This window comes from Aspergillus saccharolyticus, assembly GCF_003184585.1.
Source record: "Aspergillus saccharolyticus JOP 1030-1 unplaced genomic scaffold BP01scaffold_59, whole genome shotgun sequence".
Taxonomy (NCBI): Eukaryota; Fungi; Ascomycota; class Eurotiomycetes; order Eurotiales; family Aspergillaceae; genus Aspergillus; species Aspergillus saccharolyticus.
This window is the reverse complement of record NW_020290669.1, coordinates 36,709-55,464: the sequence shown is the minus strand read 5'-3', so window position 1 is coordinate 55,464 and position 18,756 is coordinate 36,709. Positions and strand designations below refer to the sequence as shown.

General features: G+C 54.1%; 9 protein-coding genes across 9 annotated transcripts; 4 read left to right on the top strand and 5 right to left on the bottom strand.

Moving 5' to 3' along the window:
- Window positions 1-224: 224 nt before the first annotated feature.
- BP01DRAFT_369582 (putative phosphoglycerate mutase family protein) lies at window positions 225-856 on the bottom strand (the record flags this gene model as incomplete). The annotated part of the gene is made up of 3 exons (XM_025576559.1): window positions 225-309; window positions 368-590; window positions 643-856. The coding sequence occupies 3 exons, from the start codon at window positions 854-856 to the stop codon at window positions 225-227; spliced, it is 522 nt and encodes a 173-aa protein (XP_025426784.1).
- Window positions 857-1,855: 999 nt separating this feature from the next.
- On the bottom strand, window positions 1,856-4,099 carry BP01DRAFT_192976 (Zn(II)2Cys6 transcription factor). The gene is made up of 4 exons (XM_025570967.1): window positions 3,895-4,099; window positions 3,065-3,835; window positions 2,714-3,000; window positions 1,856-2,666 (listed from the first exon to the last, which is right to left on the bottom strand). Exons 1-4 carry the CDS (start codon window positions 3,999-4,001, stop codon window positions 2,008-2,010), a joined length of 1,824 nt encoding a protein of 607 aa, XP_025426783.1. The 5' UTR covers window positions 4,002-4,099; the 3' UTR covers window positions 1,856-2,007.
- Window positions 4,100-5,483: 1,384 nt separating this feature from the next.
- On the top strand, window positions 5,484-7,523 carry BP01DRAFT_426815 (putative amino acid transporter). The gene is made up of 2 exons (XM_025579817.1): window positions 5,484-7,182; window positions 7,246-7,523. The coding sequence occupies exons 1-2, from the start codon at window positions 5,821-5,823 to the stop codon at window positions 7,303-7,305; spliced, it is 1,422 nt and encodes a 473-aa protein (XP_025426782.1). The 5' UTR covers window positions 5,484-5,820; the 3' UTR covers window positions 7,306-7,523.
- A 630-nt stretch (window positions 7,524-8,153) lies between these two features.
- Window positions 8,154-9,426, top strand: BP01DRAFT_360941 (uncharacterized protein). Its single transcript, XM_025576021.1, has 3 exons — window positions 8,154-8,772; window positions 8,916-9,152; window positions 9,215-9,426. Exons 1-3 carry the CDS (start codon window positions 8,644-8,646, stop codon window positions 9,266-9,268), a joined length of 420 nt encoding a protein of 139 aa, XP_025426781.1. The 5' UTR covers window positions 8,154-8,643; the 3' UTR covers window positions 9,269-9,426.
- Window positions 9,427-10,073: 647 nt separating this feature from the next.
- On the bottom strand, window positions 10,074-11,948 carry BP01DRAFT_350513 (MFS multidrug transporter; the record flags this gene model as incomplete). Its single annotated transcript, XM_025573797.1, has 2 exons — window positions 11,624-11,948; window positions 10,074-11,566 (listed from the first exon to the last, which is right to left on the bottom strand). Exons 1-2 carry the CDS (start codon window positions 11,673-11,675, stop codon window positions 10,074-10,076), a joined length of 1,545 nt encoding a protein of 514 aa, XP_025426780.1. The 5' UTR covers window positions 11,676-11,948.
- Window positions 11,949-12,277: 329 nt separating this feature from the next.
- On the bottom strand, window positions 12,278-13,307 carry BP01DRAFT_408871 (uncharacterized protein; the record flags this gene model as incomplete). The annotated part of the gene is made up of 2 exons (XM_025578834.1): window positions 12,278-12,997; window positions 13,073-13,307. 2 exons carry the CDS (start codon window positions 13,305-13,307, stop codon window positions 12,402-12,404), a joined length of 831 nt encoding a protein of 276 aa, XP_025426779.1. The 3' UTR covers window positions 12,278-12,401.
- A 674-nt stretch (window positions 13,308-13,981) lies between these two features.
- On the top strand, window positions 13,982-14,645 carry BP01DRAFT_387000 (uncharacterized protein; the record flags this gene model as incomplete). The annotated part of the gene is made up of 3 exons (XM_025577706.1): window positions 13,982-14,137; window positions 14,222-14,384; window positions 14,410-14,645. The coding sequence occupies 3 exons, from the start codon at window positions 13,982-13,984 to the stop codon at window positions 14,643-14,645; spliced, it is 555 nt and encodes a 184-aa protein (XP_025426778.1).
- A 219-nt stretch (window positions 14,646-14,864) lies between these two features.
- On the bottom strand, window positions 14,865-16,031 carry BP01DRAFT_329099 (glycoside hydrolase family 75 protein; the record flags this gene model as incomplete). Its single annotated transcript, XM_025572974.1, has 6 exons — window positions 14,865-14,892; window positions 14,938-15,201; window positions 15,259-15,407; window positions 15,454-15,590; window positions 15,651-15,716; window positions 15,765-16,031. Coding segments are annotated over 6 exons (909 nt in total), but the record flags the coding sequence as incomplete, so codon positions are not given.
- A 1,570-nt stretch (window positions 16,032-17,601) lies between these two features.
- Window positions 17,602-18,497, top strand: BP01DRAFT_360940 (uncharacterized protein). The gene has a single exon (XM_025576020.1). The coding sequence runs from the start codon at window positions 17,995-17,997 to the stop codon at window positions 18,397-18,399; it is 405 nt and encodes a 134-aa protein (XP_025426776.1). The 5' UTR covers window positions 17,602-17,994; the 3' UTR covers window positions 18,400-18,497.
- The last annotated feature ends 259 nt before the right edge of the window (window positions 18,498-18,756 follow it).

Genomic DNA, 18,756 nt, shown 5'->3' with positions numbered 1-18,756 from the left:
AGCGCCCGATGCTGTGTGCGCGGAGCCCTCAGTGGCGTGCTGACTCGATGGCTACATACAACAATTGAAGGGTCTTTCCTCCTCACCGATCCGTCAGGCCACGCTGTTTGTAATTGACAGGGCGTCACTGAGTGCAAGAATGTCCAAGCGGACCAAAAAAAAAAGATATTTTCATTTTCATTCTCAACTACTTAACTTGCGGCTCTCGGTCGCAATGCTCCAATCTAGCTGTCCAGCCCAGGGCAGTTCTCACTCGTCACTGCGGTGATGTTGGTGTACGGCGAGGGATCAGTCCAAATGAGGTTGTAGCTGAGAAGTTGACCGTTAGTGAAACAGAAACCTTCCTATACCGAATTGGCGGACTCACCTATCATCCGGGTACGTCGGGGCATCATCATCGCCCAGCTTCTCCACAATATCGGTCAACTCGGAGTGCTCCCAGCAAATCAGAATATTGCCCTCCCCCGAGTAGTTCTCGACCACCTTCTTGACGCATTTGGCGTCCGTCTTACCGCACGAGGTATCGATAGTGATACCGAGATCCTCCGCCAGAGGGAGCACGGTCAGATAGGGGCGGTCGCGCTTGCCATCTGGAATGAGGTCAGCACTCGTCTGCTCTACTGATGGAGGCAAAAGACGGACCACTCTTAGGCGTCTCGGCCATGATATACTGGATGTTGTAACCGGAGTCCGCCCCGAAGACGGTCCGCAGACACTGGGCCCGTTCCACTCCCTGCGTGCTGAGTCCGGTGCTGCCGTCGCTCGGCTTCTCTCCGTGTCGGATGAGATAGACGGTCGCGTCAGCGAGCGCGGTGCCTGCGAGAAGGCAGAAGGGGAGGATGGTCTTGGTGATCATGGTGGTGATGATGATGGTGGGTCAGCCCGGCGAGTGGACGAGGGAGAGGAGCAGCCGGAGATTGTTGATTTATAGGATTTACAGGAGCTGGAATCGCCCCCACCAAGCACCAGGCGATGTCACCTCGTAACACCGGACGATCAGGGTGGTTGGAAGCTGCACGTGCAGGCGTTTACTGTCGACAATGGCCCTCGACCCATGTGGAGGTCTGATTGGGAGATCGATAGGTGTGATTGGTGGAGGGTGAAGGATGATTGCTGCCTAGCTGAAGGATTGGCCTGCAGCTGAAGAATCAGGCTGGAAATCCTTTCAAATTTGTGAGCTGATGAAGAATACAGAGTAGGCGTCGGAGATGGATTGGATCGATGGAGAGATGACGCGGGATTCGGCGGGCGGGTTGATCCGCCCGCCGCCTCCAGCATCCCAGGCTACGCTGACTCACTCTCAGCTCCTGCAGGAACAGCCAGCTACTTAGGATGATCCTGTGTGACATATCTTACAAGGCACCAAGATAGCTTGTCGGATGATGCAAGATTGCAGATACATTTATCTTGACTAATCCCGAAGGCCGAAGGCTATGATTGGGAGGAAGAAGAAGTACCACTGTCCATCTTTGAGGGTGCCTTTTTAGTACAACCCATGTCATTTTCGAGACCAACTCTGGCGGATAAGACGCAGAGGGTCCCGCGTGGTAGAGATAGATAATCATCTCTCGTCCAGCTCTTTCATCGTCTGGGACGACTTTGAAAGGCTGGACTGTTTTCAGAGAGCGCGCTCGCGATTGGTCGAGTCCCGAAGCCGACGCAGCTCCCGTTCTCATTGCTCTTGTGCAACGCAACCGTGGCATCGGGATCGGCTCCACTGAACAAGTAGACAAGATGACGCCGGACCCAGCTTGAAGAATACTAGCAGGCGCCAGGAGAATAAGGCAATTTTGATTCTTGTCTGCTGCCTGGATCGTAATCGTCTTAAGATCCTGCGCCACTGCCCAGAGAATGATCGGAACGAATGTAACAAACCCGCTTCGCCTGTTGGTGTTTGGCCCAGTAAATGTCAAATGCAGATATCAAATGCCCCGCACGGTTGGATGAGACCTTGTGTGTCGAAGATACAAATGCGTATCATGGTGGAAGCAACGCAGCAGTCCGCCTTCAGCCCGACCCTCCCGTAGTCACCGCATCCATGAGCCAAGCACCATCGGATCCCGCAAAAAAGACATCAAAGTCCCAGAGATCCACGGCCGAGATGGGCACCTGACCCGGCAGTTGCGGTTGCTCGGGATACACGAGGTCTTGCTGACTCGAGATCTGCGGCGGGGGATCAACTACGCCACCATCGGCAGCGGGCCCGGTAGGGGCCTGTTCTCCGAGTCTCGCCGCCCACGTGGCGCGCAACCGTCGCACGGTCAGGGCCAGCCTACTGAAGGGATCCTTGTCCTGGCCTTCCCGGTTGAGAGCCGTCGCTTGCTCCAGCATATCGCTGATCTGATCAGAGATCTCGATCACATCCGCAGTGCGGCGGACAAGTCGCGTGTCCCAGCCGGGGATATCGGCAAACGTCAACCGCGAGAGAGTGACCAGGCAGTGTGCGATCAGAATGCTTTGAATAATGGGGAAGGAGGCATAAGTGGGTATCGGAGTCGTCAGAACGCTGTCGAAGAAAGCGCGGACAGCAGTTAGACATGCGCAGAGGTGGTCGAGCCGGCATGAGTCGAGCGCACCGGGGAGGTCATTGCCGTCGGTGAACGGGCGAATTAAGGCGGTCTCGTATAAAGTGGTCTCCGCTTGGAAGAGGTAGAAGATGAGAGGGTCTACGCTGGCGTCAGTATGAGTATGCGCGATGGCTGGGTAGACTTACTACTGCTATTCAGGAGGATGGAGGGAATATCAGCTCGAAGCTGGTTGAGCTGGGTCTGTAGACTGCTCATATAGAAGGGTACGGGTGCACGCGGAATCCCACTCGAGCTTGAGTTCTCCCCGTTCCACGGTCCCTCGCGGATGTGCTCTACAAGAAGCCGCGAACGTGCCAAGTATGCGAGGGTGCTGTCATGCGGAGACTCGTTACTATTTGACAGGATCTCGACAGACTCTGTCATGTGGGGCGTCCACCGCATGACCTCCATGCGGCCTAGAAACTGAGCGATTCTGCGGTTACGAGTTAAAACAAAAGCCCTCAGCATGGCAGATAACATCAAGGATGCCCACTTACACCGAGCTGATCACGAAACAGCCCAATACGGCTCGCCGCTCGTCCAACGTTCTGGGACGCGAGGCAGGAAACTGTGGTGGTGGTGCATGTGGCAGAAGATCGTTGCACACCGGCGGTAGCATGGCCGCCTCCGTCCGACTCGGACGATTCAACCCTAGTTCGCAGACGAGCGCGGTGGCTATTTGACAGTACATAATCATGAGCAATTTAGGCGGGGAGCTCTGGAAGGAGATCCAAGCTATATGCATCAGCAGTCCCTGCAACAGATCCAAACTCTTGTCGCAGTCGACCATCGCAATCTGGGCCGCGGTCTGACGGATATCGACGCAGCGTAGGGCCTGCTGTGCGGCATCCTTGGTTTCAGTGGTGATAAGGCAGCGCCAGAGAAAGGGCGAATCGCGCTGCAGCTCAGCTGGGGTGCTACTGCTAGGGATGTGAACGAAGGGCAGACAAGCTAGTTTGTGGGTGCGAAAGGATTGTAGCATTGCCTCGGCTTCCGCTGGACTGGGGGCGATAATGGTGGTGGGCGGCGACTGGCGCGGGCTTAGACTACCGTCGGACTCGGGGGTGCACAGCGGATTCCCCAACGTCGCTGCGCATTCTTGGCTCCCAGCGGAGACGGGGAGTTGCCGTCCTCCCGGCAGCTGTCCTGTCGACTGCAGCAGTGACATTAAGCCATCCATCTTCTGCTCCAGCTGGGCGGCCTTGGAGAGGCGCTTGGGACGGCGCCGGCGCAACCCTGGCCGACATTCCTTCCCCAAACGTTCACATCTGCCGGCGATAGTGATTAGTGATGGGTTGACAATAAGTTACCGCGAATGCTCACTCACCTCTCACACGGAGAATCTCGAGTCCGGGGGATGCAGCGCACCTTGGCGCGAGCACAGGTACCACAGGCGTGGCCATAGGCAATGGTCAGAGGAGAATCACCATCCATGACAAACAAAGCAGGTCCAGGCAGTGACTTGCATTGACACAGTGAGGGATACAGCCATTGTCGCGTTTCTCAGTATTGTTGTTTGATGACGATGCCGTCGTTGTCGTGATGCACAGACGGAGTTGGAACCACTGCGTCGCCGAATGCCGTGCGGGGAGCGGCGGCAATTGTGCCCGGGGAACGGAAGTCCGTTTGATCACGTGCATAAAGCAAATGTGCGGATTGCACTCTGTACAAACCACATAAATTGTGCAAACTGTGCAAACTGTGAAATGGAGGCAAAAACAACCCGTGCCTTGGCCAAGGAGCAGCGGAGGCCCGCCTGCGGGTGGTAGGCAAGCAGTGTCGGTCAGACAGCCTCATCCCTTACAAGTCCCCCTTACGTTTACCACGATAAGGACTGAGGGTTATCTGCGCGATGATCTGGCATGGCGGCAGTAAGGATCGAACTACATGCAAAGTACAGTACAGTAGGTAGTTGTCACAGCATCATGTTGTTGGCCAGAGACCGGCAATGGTTCGGGGCCGGAGATGGTGCATAGAGGCTACGGGCAATAAGATCAGGGAAAAGGATCTTCCGACGCCGGGTGGATTCCGCCTCAGGCTCCACGGTCGCACCACTCCAAATCCTCAATCCATTGGCAAACACTCCTGCGTAATGACTTGACTGATAAGCCACCGCTCCAAATTGCAGGCGGGCTTGGATCGTCTTGTCGCAGATAAACATTAAGTAACAGAATCGGGAGACACGGCCCCAACCGTCTCCAAAATACGAGACATCAGCCTTCCCCTCAATTGGATATGAGACCTTGTCTGGAGTCGACCCTGGAGTCAACCCTGGAGTCTATCCTGGAGTCTACCTTGGAGTCTACCCTGGAGTCTAAAGGTTAAACTGCACGCGGATGGAGAAGGACTCCGCATGATGGGTAATTACTCATGGTCGACCAAGAGACATCACAGCCAGTTGGCACCAAGTGGATTGACATGCAAAGAAAGTGTACAGTAGGGCGTCGATCGAAGGGTGACGACTCCAACACTAGCGCGTTTAGGCTGAATCCTTTGAGAGGCACAAATCCTGGGGAACGTCGTGGGCGGAGTTGATCACTGGCCAGCCAGCGCCGCCTCTTTAATAACTTAGTCAGAGCCATTGCCTAAGTTTAATGCAATCGGGCCCTCTGCATCAACTGAGGCTAGACGTTTTTGGGACAGATCTCCAATTCAACGTCACCGCCTCTAACCTGAATCAGGATTTTAGACGGTAGGACTGGCTTCGCATTGGGTGCCGCAGCGGATGGCGGATGCTTGGGCTCCACGTGGGAGGCAAACTCTGGCCAATCTGGCAAAGTCTCCGAATTTCTTCTTTGCCGCCACCGAATCTTATTAGTCAAGCTTTGCTGCTCCCGTTGCCTGATCCGGATTATCACTGTATCAGTCTCTGCCCGGATTCATCCGAATGATTTTTTTCTGATTATGCTACGGTGAGAGGGCCTGGAGGGACTTCGAGTCGAGGAAAGCAGAGGAAAAGGCAACCACAGCGGAATAATTATCAATCCCACTTGGCGGGTCCTGTTTCCTCCCAGTGCCTACCCACCGGAGACTCCCCTTCCGCCCCATCACTCAAAACCTTTTTCTACTACCTTCTCTTCCTCTTCTCTCGCCTTCTCTCTCTCTCTCTCTCTCTCTCTCTCTCCAGCCTTCCTCTCCCTCCGCGTCCTTCAACAATAGCCACCACCAGGCATCGGGTGCGACTTGGGTAGAGTCGAATTCAACTTCATCGTTCTCCCTTTCCACCTTTTCAACTAGATCAATTGTCTTTGTCATGGCTTACGGTGACGACATTGTCGGGGAGCGCAAACCCTCGACCGCGATGGATTATGGGCATGAGAAGAAGGGGGAGCTGTACTCCCCCCAGTATGAGGGCGATATGGTCGACAAGATGAGCGACACCGAGCGGAACATCGTCGAGGCTGGCATTCAGAAATACAACCGTCTGGGCTGGAAACGCTTGACGGTGGTGATGATTGTCGAGGCCATTGCTCTAGGTAGTTTGTCCATTCCTTCGGCCTTTGCGACGCTGGGAATGGTGGCAGGAGTGATCACGACGGTTGGTCTGGGATTTGTGGCCATCTACACCAGCCATGTCATCGGACAGGTCAAGCTCAAGTTCCCGGATGTCTCGCATTACCCCGATGCTGGCCGCCTGATGTTCGGTCGCATCGGTTATGAGATCATTTACGTCATGCTCGGCCTCGAGTTGCTGTTTTTGACTGGATCGCATTGTCTGACGGGGACCATCGCCTTCCTGGACATCACTGAAAGCAATGTCTGTTCGATTGTCTTCTCGGTGGTGTCGGCCATCCTGCTGCTCCTGCTCGCCATTCCCCCCTCCTTTGCCGAAATGGCCATTCTGGGCTACATTGACTTCATCTCGGTCATTGCGGCGATCGGCATCACCATCATTGGTACTGGTGTCGAGAGCACCAACGCGGCTGGGGGCTTGTCGGCGGTCAATTGGTCTGCCTGGCCGCAGGACAACGTCAGCTTCACCGATGCCTTTGTGGCCATCACCAACATCGTCTTTGCGTACAGTTTCGCCCTCTGCCAGTTTTCCTTCATGGATGAGATGCACACGCCGGAGGATTACGTCAAGTCGATTTGGTCGCTGGGGATCATCGAGATTATCATCTACACCCTCACCGGTGCGATCATCTACGCCTTTGTGGGCCAGGACGTCGCCAGCCCGGCTCTCACCTCGGCCGGTCACACCCTGAGCCGGGTGGCGTATGGTGTCGCCCTGCCCGTGATTTTCATCAGTGGTTCGATCAACACGGTGGTGCTGGGGCGCATGATCCACGGTCGCGTCTTCAAGAACTCGCCCATCCGCTTCATCAACACCAAGATGGGGTGGATCACCTGGCTGGCCGTCATCAGCGTCATCACCGTCGTCGCCTTCATTGTCGCCGAAGTGATTCCCTTCTTCTCCGACCTGCTCTCCATCTGCTCCGCCCTCTTTGTCTCTGGCTTCACCTTCTACTTCCCCGCCCTGATGTGGTTCATGCTCATCCGCGAGGGCAGCTGGTTCACTCCCAAGAACATGGCCTTGGGGGCTCTCAACCTGCTCTGTCTGATTATCGGACTGATTACGCTGGGCGCGGGTACCTACGCCGCCGTGGACGACATTGTGAGTGCCGTGTTTTATTGCTTCACCCCATGCTTCTCCTGCTCGTGCTAACTGTGCTCCTAGGTGATCAACTACCGTGATGGTAGCGAGCGTGGCGTCTTCACCTGCGCGGCTCCCGAATAATCGCCATCCTCTCTTTGTTGTTTCTGCTAGCGGTCTCGACATCGACTTAGCGTTTTCATGTTTGTCCTTATCTTTCCTGATCATACATATCGGCGTTGCAAGACCGGGGCCTGGGTGCGAACTGCATATATGGGTGTATATACGTTTTTTGACATGATTGTGAACATGCTGCATGTGATGTATTGTACTATATGTCAATGATTATGATTTCATTCTCTACGGAGTATCTCCTCTCTGCTCGACTAAGTAGTGTTGTGATGTCATGAGCTGCGGGCTGATGTCAATCCGGTCCGACCGGAAGGCGCGGGTGATTTTCCACGGGTGAGATAGAGCATTTCTGGGGTAACTTGGAGGGTTCCGTACGGATTCCGTTGTCGACCCTGGAGTCTATCTAGCTTTGAGTAATTCTGATCCTTTTTTCTGTGAAAGCTTGGTTATTCAGTCGGGTATCCTCGGGTGGTGGTGAGAGTGAAGCACGCCGGTCTCCCGTGCACCATGACGCAAGGCAAGCACTGCATGCTGACAGTCTGCACTGCACCACAATCTTTCGTATACGAAAATAAATCATCTCACCCATTGTGGTGAGCTGTTGGGTCAGCTGGCGACTCCGCCTCGAGCACCAAAAAAAAAACAACAAAAGAAAGGGTCAATCGGTCATGTGATGTGATGTGTTGGAACTTAATATATTAATATTGTGGATGCAATTGGACAACTTGAAGATGCAGGATGTGAGAGTCATTGGTTACGATGACTATCCAATCCGAAAGGCAACACACTATGTACGAACCTAAGATATTTATAGTATCTCACCATCACAAGGACCAATACCAATATCATATCCTCGATAACTTGAGCTCTATCACAACGAAAGCATACTTAACAATTATCATAACCTAACTACCCCTGTTCCACCTGATTAAAATCCCACGACGAGGACCGAACCAAGCCTCCGCAATGCCCCTCATCCTTCAACTCCCCGACCATTCCAGTGTAATCATTGAACCTCCAGGGTCCGGTGGATCACTGATCGACGCTGACTAGTAGTCCCTCGCTCCCCAACACTGCCAATGACGACCGCTCCTAGTTTTATTAGTCGATTATGTGTCTCAGGTTGAGCTATTTTGACTCGTTAGGCAACCAGTTATCTTTGATGCTGTCTGAGGGGGGGAGGGGGACACACCAGATGTTGTGGAGTGAGTAAGTATATAAAAGGGTTTCAAGTGTATAAGCTGTCTGCTGTGGCATCGTATCAACACAATTTTCGCCCAGCATCACCTCAACACACACACACACACACACACACACACCGGTACTTAGATACCACAACCTCACAACACAATGAAGACCTTTTTGTCGACAGCAGCGCTCCTCACCGCAGCCCTGGCCCAGAACGCCGCCATCGGTCTCCCCAAAGCCGATCAAACCGTCCAGCCTGGAGATACCCTGACCGTGCAGGTCCAGCGTCCGGTATTCATCTTCCCCCAGCCCCCCTTTTTCACTTCTCCAATTGACTATATGTACCCACTTCACACTACACACTTCCCTTCTTCTTGCTGCTGCTACTGCAACTGCATAACACCCTACTAACTCTTGAACCCATGATGGAAAAGAACACCATCACCGGCTCCCAAGAAATGGCCCTCGCCATCGGCTTCCAATCCTGCGCCACCAGTGGCAGCTGCTTCCCCGTGGATGAGGACATGGGGACGATCCTCTACAACGGCGCCTTTGCCCCGGCATATCATGAGACTTACCTGCCTCCCTATGAGAACTTTACGGTGACGGTGCCGGCGTCTGCGCCGGCTGGGAAGGCGGTTATTGGGGTGGCGCATGCGACGTTGGTTGGGGTGAGTTTCTTTCTGGTTGTGTGTGTGTGTGTGTGTGTGTGTGATGCTGACTTGTCTACTAGGCGTCTGCGTATCCGTTCTTGGAGGTGCTGAATCAGACTGTTGTTGTGGCTTAGTTGGGATGTGCTGGAGTTCTGGTAAATAGTACAGGTAGATGAGTGTGCAGATTGGTGGTTGGGAGCGAGAGAATACTACTGTATTATGTTTCATCGCTCATTGGTGTATATAGCTATGCATAAGTAATTCTGGAATTCAGACGCCCGGCATGTAGCTCCCCCTCCCCGCCCCCCCAAGTAAGCAAATATGGCATCTCCCCCCTCATTATAAGCGGCCATCACCTCGCCTGGTCATCAGCTGAGATTGATACATCGATACATAGATAGATAGATAGATAGATAAGTTATAAGTTAAGCTTCCGTGGATCGGCCACTAAACTACCCTCTTGGATCAGATCTAGCCGCGACAGGTACGGGTCGAGGTCGGCGACGAAGATGACTTTTTCCAGGCATGCAGCCGGCTCGACGGTGGCATTGGGCACCTCTCGGGAATGAACCGGGCGTCTCGGTCTGTAGGGGAGTTGCAGACGGTGGCTTCGTTCACCAGAGAATCCCGAGATGCGGAGGTAGTCGAGCCTACGTCATCCGTATACCATTGCCAATGCGGCATTCCGATGCCATTCCGGATCCGACTGCCTTGAAACTGCGACTGATACACAAACACAAAACCCGATTTTTCAAGAATCACTTGGCTTGCCGGTTCCCAGAGGCTTGGTGGCCTATGTTGAAGAATACAGCCTCATTGGTGTGTATATGGTCACTATCAACCATGTAATGTCATGTAATCGGTGCTTGCAAGCTGTCTGTGCGATAATTGATCTACATTTCTAGCTATCGTGGGCTCATCCGCGTCGTGTCTCGTAAATCAGCAAGTTATTTTATCTTCCGCGTCTTCCGCATTGACGGCCGGTGCCTTCTGCACCATCGCCTCCTTCATGAACGGACTGCGCGCGCGGATCTTTGCGCCCCAGATGATAATGCACACCGGCGCCAGGGTCAGCGTCAAGCTGATGAACCCCAACAGACTGCTCGCCCACTGCAGCCCCAGGCTTTGATACATGTTCATCGTCGCCAGCGGCAGGAACGCCGAGAAGGTGTTCTCCCCGAGCACGACGCACGCCATGGCGCTCCCCGCATAGTTGCTGTAGGCGTCGACGACGTAGTCCATGATCCCCGTCACCACCACTACACTCCCAGCCCCCACCATCCCCAGGCCCATGGTGGGTGCGATCCATGGCAGACGGGGATCCGAGGTCCACGCGTAGACGAACATTCCGCCCGTCAGCCCAACGATCGCCCCTGCGACGGACATGTAGAGCCGTGCTTCGGGGATCGGGACCCCAGGCATCTGGGGGTTTGGTTTCGCGGAGTGGAAATAGAGCCTCGCGGAAATCAGCGTCAACGGCCATCCCAGAACCTCCCCAATGACAATAGCGCCCTGCACGTATCCCGACTGCACGGGGTCCCAGCCATACAACGCCTCAAAGACTTGCTCGACCGACTGGGTGAAGAGGTATAGCGTGCCCACCGTGAACGACGACCACAACATGCAAAAGAACACCACGTACTCGGTGACGAGCATCTTGAGCGGACGTTGGATACTGGTCTTCAGGACATCAAGGATCGGCTCAGCCAGGATTTCGTGGCGGGTGTATGCGTTGATGCCCTTGGCACGCAACTTCTTGGCTCGCTGCTTGAGGATCACCAGGTCGCGGGATTCACGCATCGTCACCATGGCGACGGGAAAGAGTAGTCCGTGCCAGATGAGCTGCATGTATGAGATCCAGCGCCAGGAGAGGAACTGGAGGATGGACGCCCCCAGCACGGGCCCGATACTGCTGCCCCCGAGGTAAGCTAAAATCCAGAGACCCACGGGGATGGTACGTTCGCGCTCGCTAGCCCAGATATTGCCGATCACGCTTGCAGCGCTGTTGCCGAGCACGGCGACACAACCTCCCGCAAAGAATCGGGTGACGATTAAGGTGGCGAAGTTCTGGGCCACGGCCTGTGGGATGAGGAAGAGAATAAAGGTGAAATGTGTGAGCAGAAACGTGCGTCGGATGCCAAAGTCTTCCATGGTCGGGAGAATGATCAATGAAAAAAAGGAGCCTCCCAGCGCCCAGGTGGTGACCGGCCAGTAACTGTTGGCAAACGTGGCCTCGCTGACGTGGAATCTCTGGTCCAGCTCATAGTGGGCGACGGTGATAATGGTTCCGTTGGCGAGGACGAGGAATGTGGTGAAGAGAGCAATGAAGGTCACCAACCACTTCTGGGCCTTGGACCAGTTGAACGGGTTATCTGGATCATCAGGGCCGTTCCAGTCGACAATCACCAGGTTATCCCCCGTGGCTGCGAAGTCTGTCATTGGATTCGTTACAGGCTGTTGATGACCAGCAGGGGTGCACCGCAACTTACCAGCTATCAACTCTTCGTCATTCGCAGGGGATGCTGAGCCGCCTCCATGCATTGGAAGATGAAAGGGCAGCGATGGCAAGGAAGCTTCCGTGGTTGTAGTGGGTGTCGTTAAGTTGTGTAGTACTGAGTTGGGGATGGGTGGACTGGAGGCAATGGCTTGAATATGGTATATTGCGCGATAGTCACTGGAGTGGGAAGCAACTTGAACTTAGATATATGTATTTAAGCAATTGGTGTCGGCCAGGAACGTCGGCTGAGCCCCACTCCAGCTTTCGTGTCTCTATTCTGGAAGATATCCAGTCACACACGGTACCTCCATCTCCGGTTGCGATGGTGTTTTTTGTTGTCTGGTCATCTTCTTTCTCTTCCGGTTGACCAGAAAAAGACAACCATGAAGCATATGTTACGTAATGCAAACCCTGCAGCATCCGCGCTAGTCTCAAACTGGCAGCCAAGCGGAGATTCGCCAAGCGAGGATTCTGCAAGCCTCAGGCATCCAGTACCCACCCCATTCCACTTACTACATCAGGGAAGCCGAATCCGAGCCCAGCAACAAATCGGATTCGTTGCCTGAGTAGAGACGGATATCCCGAATGCCCTCGGAATGAAGCAAGAGAGGTAGAGATGTATCAAGACGCTGACAAACCATTTGGGCTGATATTGAGCAGACTTCATACCCTAAGATCAACTAGAATCACGTCAAATCTTTACCACTCAGGCCTATACCATATGTTCTATCATACTCTTAAGAAAATCGCATAGACATCCGATACTTGATCTAATAGTTCACGGCTTCCCCATTTTCCAAATCCCGCCCCTCCTGCATCGCCTGTCTTCTCTCATTCCACCCACCAGCCCAACTGTGACCTCCTCCCTTCTCTGCATCCTCATTAAACCGCAAGGTCCGCGTTGCGAACCGGAATAACAACCGCTCCGCCTCCTCCGCATTCTGGCTCAGTCCGTGGTCATCCCCCGGAAAGGTCTTCAGCTCTCGACTCCCCTCACTGCCATACTGTCCATACAAGGCAGTCGAGCACCGCACCGAGAGCACCGTATCCCCCGTCCCATGCAGTAGCAACAGCGGGCGCGGACTGAGTTTCGAGATCCCCGAGGTCATGGCCGTCTGCGAGGCGACGGTCGCAATGCCCACCACGCGCTCGGGCTCTTTGGCGGCCACGGTAAAACACGGACTGCCGCCGAACGACCAGCCGACGATCACGAATCGCGTGGATCGGTACTGCTGCGCCAGGTGGTCCATTGCGGCGAGTACGTCTGCCGTGCAGTATTTCGTGCGCGCGGGTTCGCGATAGTCTAAGCGGAGTACTGGGATGGCGAGGCGCAGGGAGAGTTTGTCGGCGAGGGAGGGGTATATTCCTGAGCGAGGCTTACAGTTTGAGTAGAGAGATGGGGGGATAGGGGGTGATGGGTGATGAGTGATGGATTTCTCACCGGAGGGACCACTGACTCCGCCCCCGGCCCCGCTGATGAGGATCACGGCGGCACCGTCGACTTCCCGGGCGTTGTAGATGCGCGGTTGGTGCAGGATGGCGGGGGCTTCGTGGTCGTGTGGGTCATGGACGATGATGCGGATCCGTTCGACGATGGGGGCTGTGGGAAGGCTGGTGGGTGCTTGCGCCGCGTGGAGGGGCCCCAGGCTTGACAGAGAATGGTGCACAGTTGCCATCGTGGTGTGCAGGGGTCTCAATGTGGAGTTGCATCTCGATTGTGGTTGGGGGTAGAATTGCTTGTGCACGCTTTATAAGGTAATGAATGGTCTGTCTGGTGTTGACATCAGACTGACGAGGGGTGGCGATGGGCCGGATATCATTTCCAGGAGGCTATACCCAACTAACAGCTGAATCCAAGATTCGAGCTAGACATACCATGGTGTGAGTGAAAATTAACCTCTCAAGCTTTGGAGCACGCTGGCTGGCTCGGAACTTGGCGTCGTATTATGGCACATTACAGAATAGCTTCTGGGGGATACAGAACAGACTGCTATCATGAGTATAGCGTGGTATGCATCGCACTACAAAGATGACCCATTTTGTTCGCATTCGGAGATACTATGGCAAGGTTCTTCCATATAAGCGAACTTCATGACTGAGGCTCATGCTGAACATGCATAGTCCTTCGAGCACGTGGTGAGCTTAGTGGACGAAACAAACCTCAAAGCGACCAAGGAATGCACAATTGTAAACCAGATTGTTCAGGAACAAGGATGGCTTGAGTTCTATCTAGCTTATTAACAGTGCGGGTGTGAACGCAGGAATGGTGCGCAGGCAGCACTGGGTGCCAATGGACGGGGTTGATGTCAGTAAGATCCAGCTACAACTAGCCTGAGGCGTTAAGCTCCTCATGGCGATCACGGTCCACTATCAATTCGGTCCAAGCTGCAGGTCAGTCGCCAATCGGACCTCTGTCGATAAGATCTCATACGCCGGCGGAGGTCCGGATGGGGCCTGCAGTCAGGGAGTTAGGGCTTACTCTAGACTCATCGACCGCGTCAAGGCTGTGCTGCCTTGGCTGAAACCCTGCGCTAAGATCCAATCTACTTTACTTATGCCCCGCCTGCGACCGACTCCACATGGCGGATAGTCATTCGAGGGCGTCAAGGGCATGACCCGTCAGCTGGGCAACTTCAGTTTCACCCGCGTCTATCAGGCAGGGCGTGAGGTGCCCGCCTATCAGCCCCTGGCTTCCCTGGAGATCTTCCGACGCGCCAACTTTTCATCTGGATATTCCGTCCGGGATGCGGCCGGTTACGGATGACTTTCAGACAAAAGGGTTGCGGGATACCTTCGAGATTCGGAATGAGGTGCCCGCGGTGCCAAAGTCGCGGTGCTATATCTTGGCCCCCGGGTCCTGTGAGCTGGAGGTGTGGAAGACGGTGCTGGATGGTACGGCGGTGGTGAGGAATTGGCATGTGGTGGAGGATGAGGATGGGGATAGGGATTGGGAAGATGCGGAAGATGCTCTGAGTAATGGGCGAAAGCAGGTTGTCTTGGATGGGATTGGGTGAGTGAATCGATTTATGTTTACGGCACAGGGTGCAATCCATGAACAAACAGGAAAGAAGTAGCACAGAAGAGACTCCAATACATGCAAATGAAGTGAACTTGGACGAAACATTCCTAATTTGACATGCTTTTCCTTGATCTTCCCAGCTGATCCTCGGGCAATCCACGACCCCCGCTAAGCCGCACTGCAGCCCCCATCATCGCAGACCCCATCATCAGAGCAATCATCATCCGAGGAACAAGTGGCCCCTAAGCTGTCAGTCCGGATAGCACCTGCCAGGATCGCACACTCACCTTCATCCTGATCAGCCCACGAGCAAGCCTCGTAATTCGGGGGACTCGCCGCATCCTCCGTGGCCGAGGCAGTCTTGGTTTCCGTAGTTGCCACTGGCGAGGAAGTGACTCTTGGACGAGCAGTCTCACCAGGGAGTCCCAGATGTGAGGCCAGGGCACCCGCAAGCTTGTCGCCCCTGGTCCGTAGAGTGGTGAAGTTGGTGAGGTAATGCTTGCCCAGGGCACGGCTAGAGAGGACGGCGTTCTTGCCGGTGAAGACGATGTCTGACGGACATTGTACTTAAGTACTGCTCGATCGCTCGTTGAAGGGAGAAAACGCACAAGTCACATCGGCGGCAACGTGGCCCTTCGCGCCGTTCAAGCCTTCGTCAGGGAAGCAGGTCCGGGCTATCAGCCAGGATGCTTCCCCCGTGAGTTCCGGGTCGTCGCCGTTAGAATCTCCCAGGATGCCATAGTACATCTTGCCATGACTGTAAGGGTTAGTAGGCGGCTGCTCAGGGCTCATACACCGCGTACCAGATCACCGCAGCGACATTGTTGCCAGGAAGCAGGTCGGGGTTGGCCGCCAGAAACGTGTCAGGAATGACAATAAAAGGGACCTCGTAGGCAGCCAGCGCTCCCCAGTTGGTCTGCGGCTGGCCGTCACCGTTGCCCTACCATCTCGTCAGCGCACTATCGTTCTCGTTCTCACAGAGCTTCTGGAATGGCCTGACCGCGCACTTATAGTCAATTCCGTCGCAGTCTACGTCCATGTCGGCAACCCAGCTGAGAGCCGCTCCCTAAGTTGGTTAGCTTCCCTATATTAATCTGAGCTCTCAAGCGCGTACTCTGCGGAATTTGACCCAGTCATCGTGGATGGTCGATTTAGGAGAGTTTTTGTCTGTATTGATAGGATACGTGGCCAGCGAGGGCACACTGCTTGCCTTAGCGGCGGCGGACTGAATGACAGCAACTGGGATAGATGAGGCCGCGGCAAAGTAGCTGGCTGGAGGGCCACCAGTGGGTGAGTTGTACTTGGAGCCGTCTACTCTCTGGGCCGTCGCTGAGGGAAATAGTCCCAGAAGCGCCAGACTGAGCGTGCTTTGAATGGCCATTCCGGAACTGGTGGGAGGAATGCGAAGGGATATGATTAATCGTCTTTTGGTGGAAGTCAGAGTCGATAGTGATGGATGTGCATCGCTGGACATTGGCAGTATTTATGAGCGCGAAAGGGTGTCCTACTGCCCCCTGTGGCTTCGTAGTGCTCTGGATGGTGTAAAGCACACAGCCTACCATGAGGTTATCAACGTATTGGAGCTCGGAGCGAGTTGGTCTCAAACCGGACCCCCAGAGTCTGAAGTGAAGTTGAGCACTTACCAACATTTATCAACCGTTGCCGATTAGGGTCCGGTTCCACAGCCGGCTTATTTCTGCAGCACCTGACTTGTGCTCGCCTTCCGACAGTGGCACCAGCGAAGACACAAAAGAGCGTATCTCACAATTCTCAAGAGAGGCTCCAAGCAATGGATGGTGAAATACTAGTCTCAATCTGCCGATTGAGGGGTCAATGACCGGCCCACCGGGTCAAAATTCCGATCTGCACTTCCGCACCATCATGCGACAACAGACAAAACTAGCCGAGTTCGATCCTTTCAATTTCATGGTGGGACCCTGATTATGGGGAACCGACGGCAGTTACTCGTATGGAGCTGGTTGAAAGCGAGCTATATCTATAGCTGCATGACACGAGGTGCCAAGACGATCGATCTATTTGAGGGCGAAGGATCCAGGGACGAAAGCAAGCAAAACACGACGCTGGGGGTGATGGGGCCAGGAACGCCCATTAAGCTTACATTAAATAAATAGGGATACCAGGGCATTCATCGGATCGCTACCGAACACGTGAAGCCATGGGTGAATCCCTGTGGAGGTCGAGGGATAGCATCACCATCCCTTAGGCTGACCATCGTCTGGAAACGAAGGAAACAAGGAGTGAGATCCTTTTGTAAAAGGACCTCGCCCTGTCAACACTAATTGGCCTCGTAATTTTCGGTGCAATCTCTCTTGTGCTAAGAGATTGCTTCAGCAATTATCTGTGGGGTTTGGTGACGCTTTTGCTGATGAACCGGCCCAGCCATAGACTACTAGCTTTGAATCACGCCAGGTGGAATTCCGTCTATTTGACTTGTATATTGATTGAACCCTGATCATCAACCGGCTTATCCTGTCGCAATGGAGGTTGCATCTCTGCAATATCTAGTATCACAACAAGTCGGACTGTTCACGAAGACCCCGTTGTTGAGTGGAAATCAGTCAATCCCACCTGAGCAATCGCCAAAGGAGTCTTCGGAGAAGGGCAGATGCATCGCGGCAGTCGGCGTTGATCATCCGTCCGGTTGGCAATTGAGGAGATGTCTCGGAGATGAGATCATAGCACTTCCATGCTGCGAGACAAGGTAGCGATGTGACCATACGGAGTAAATCCAATTGTCACCTTGGCAAGGCTCCAGCAGATGAGGATCTCCAGGACTGGACTGGATGATCTCTCCTCCCATCCAGGGTCTTTGCAGGGATGGGGGGCACACCTTGCATCCACCTCCTGCAACGGTGCGAAGAGGGAGAATTCCAATAGATATATAAAGCGATCTCTTGCATTCCAAATCGAGATCTTCTCATTCCAATCAGCTCCTCCTTCCCACTCCTTCATCTTTCTTTGGCACACTCCACGCTCGATTACCGCTTCCAAGAATGTTCTTCCGACAGGCCCTCCTTGCCAGTGCGGCAATGCTCTCCATGTCGGTCGCTCTGCCGACAGTCGACCAAACCCATTCGCAATCCTTGACTCTACGGGATGATACGCAATGTGGTGCTGGGACGACCTTTTATGCCTGTTACTTGAACCATTTTCGGGGCTGTTGTTCGGTCGATCCTTGCGCCCTGGAAGCCGGTTGTCCCGACAACAACAACAACAATCACTTCCATCACAATCATAGCACAGAGGGAGAAGAAGAAGAAGCAGAACAAACAGACGAAGAGAAATGTACTCCTTCGGTGACTCATCAAGTCTTTCAGCCGCAGATGGAGATTATTTTCCCCCTGGATCCCGCTGCGCCTGCGATCTCGACCCCCGATTTGAATCTCTCCCGGTCTGCCACTACACAATGGGACCAACTCATGACCTTCACCCTGCCTACTGAGGCCCGCCAATGCACTCTTGGATGGACGATCCCTGCTCGTCGCAACTTCACTGCGGGGTCCAATGCCTTGGTGCGCGTTCTCGAGCTAATCGCCCCTGGCAACATCACTCGCATCGGGGCTGCTGAATTCTCCTTTTGGCCCGACACCCCCGGGCCCCACGAAGCCCTGGTCGGAACTACCGATTGCAAGGAAACAATGCAGTTCCACTTGACCCTCGAGCATCGCGACGCTGTATTCATGGCCCAGAATGAGGAAACAGGCTGGTGGGTGCGCTACACATGCTGATGACGGTGGAATTGATGTGTCGTTGGATGCAAGGGTGGTTGGTTGTAGTTCACTTGGGCGATTGACGAGTAACGAGTATGTAGGTACATAGATATAATGAATGATAATGATTATTTGCTGCTGCGACTTTGCTTGTTTACATCTAGCATCAAATGCATAGTTCTCCAAGTGACTGCCACGCTTGGGCTCGATTCAAATGCCGCGCAATTGACTTGGAGGACCTTTCTGGGAGGGATACCGAGTTGAACGCACTTCCCCTGACGATCGTGCTCCAACCTCAAAACTCCTGAGGCCACAGGATGTCCTAGTTCTGGATGACGGTATCCTATTTAGTACCTGATCTTAAACTCGAGTGTT

Bases quoted from the DNA above. Each gene is read 5' to 3' on its own strand.
- BP01DRAFT_192976 (XM_025570967.1), bottom strand. From the start codon at position 4,001: ATGGATGGTGATTCTCCTCTGACCATTGCCTATGGCCACGCCTGTGGT. The intron at 3,836-3,894 runs GTGAGTGAGCAT...TATCGCCGGCAG, and splicing joins CGAGATTCTCCGTGTGAGAG to ATGTGAACGTTTGGGGAAGG. The intron at 2,667-2,713 runs GTAAGTCTACCC...ACGCCAGCGTAG, and splicing joins CATCCTCCTGAATAGCAGTA to ACCCTCTCATCTTCTACCTC.
- BP01DRAFT_426815 (XM_025579817.1), top strand. From the start codon at position 5,821: ATGGCTTACGGTGACGACATTGTCGGGGAGCGCAAACCCTCGACCGCG. The intron at 7,183-7,245 runs GTGAGTGCCGTG...CTGTGCTCCTAG, and splicing joins ACGCCGCCGTGGACGACATT to GTGATCAACTACCGTGATGG.
- BP01DRAFT_360941 (XM_025576021.1), top strand. From the start codon at position 8,644: ATGAAGACCTTTTTGTCGACAGCAGCGCTCCTCACCGCAGCCCTGGCC. The intron at 8,773-8,915 runs GTATTCATCTTC...ATGATGGAAAAG, and splicing joins CCGTGCAGGTCCAGCGTCCG to AACACCATCACCGGCTCCCA. The intron at 9,153-9,214 runs GTGAGTTTCTTT...CTTGTCTACTAG, and splicing joins CGCATGCGACGTTGGTTGGG to GCGTCTGCGTATCCGTTCTT.
- BP01DRAFT_360940 (XM_025576020.1), top strand. From the start codon at position 17,995: ATGGAGATTATTTTCCCCCTGGATCCCGCTGCGCCTGCGATCTCGACC.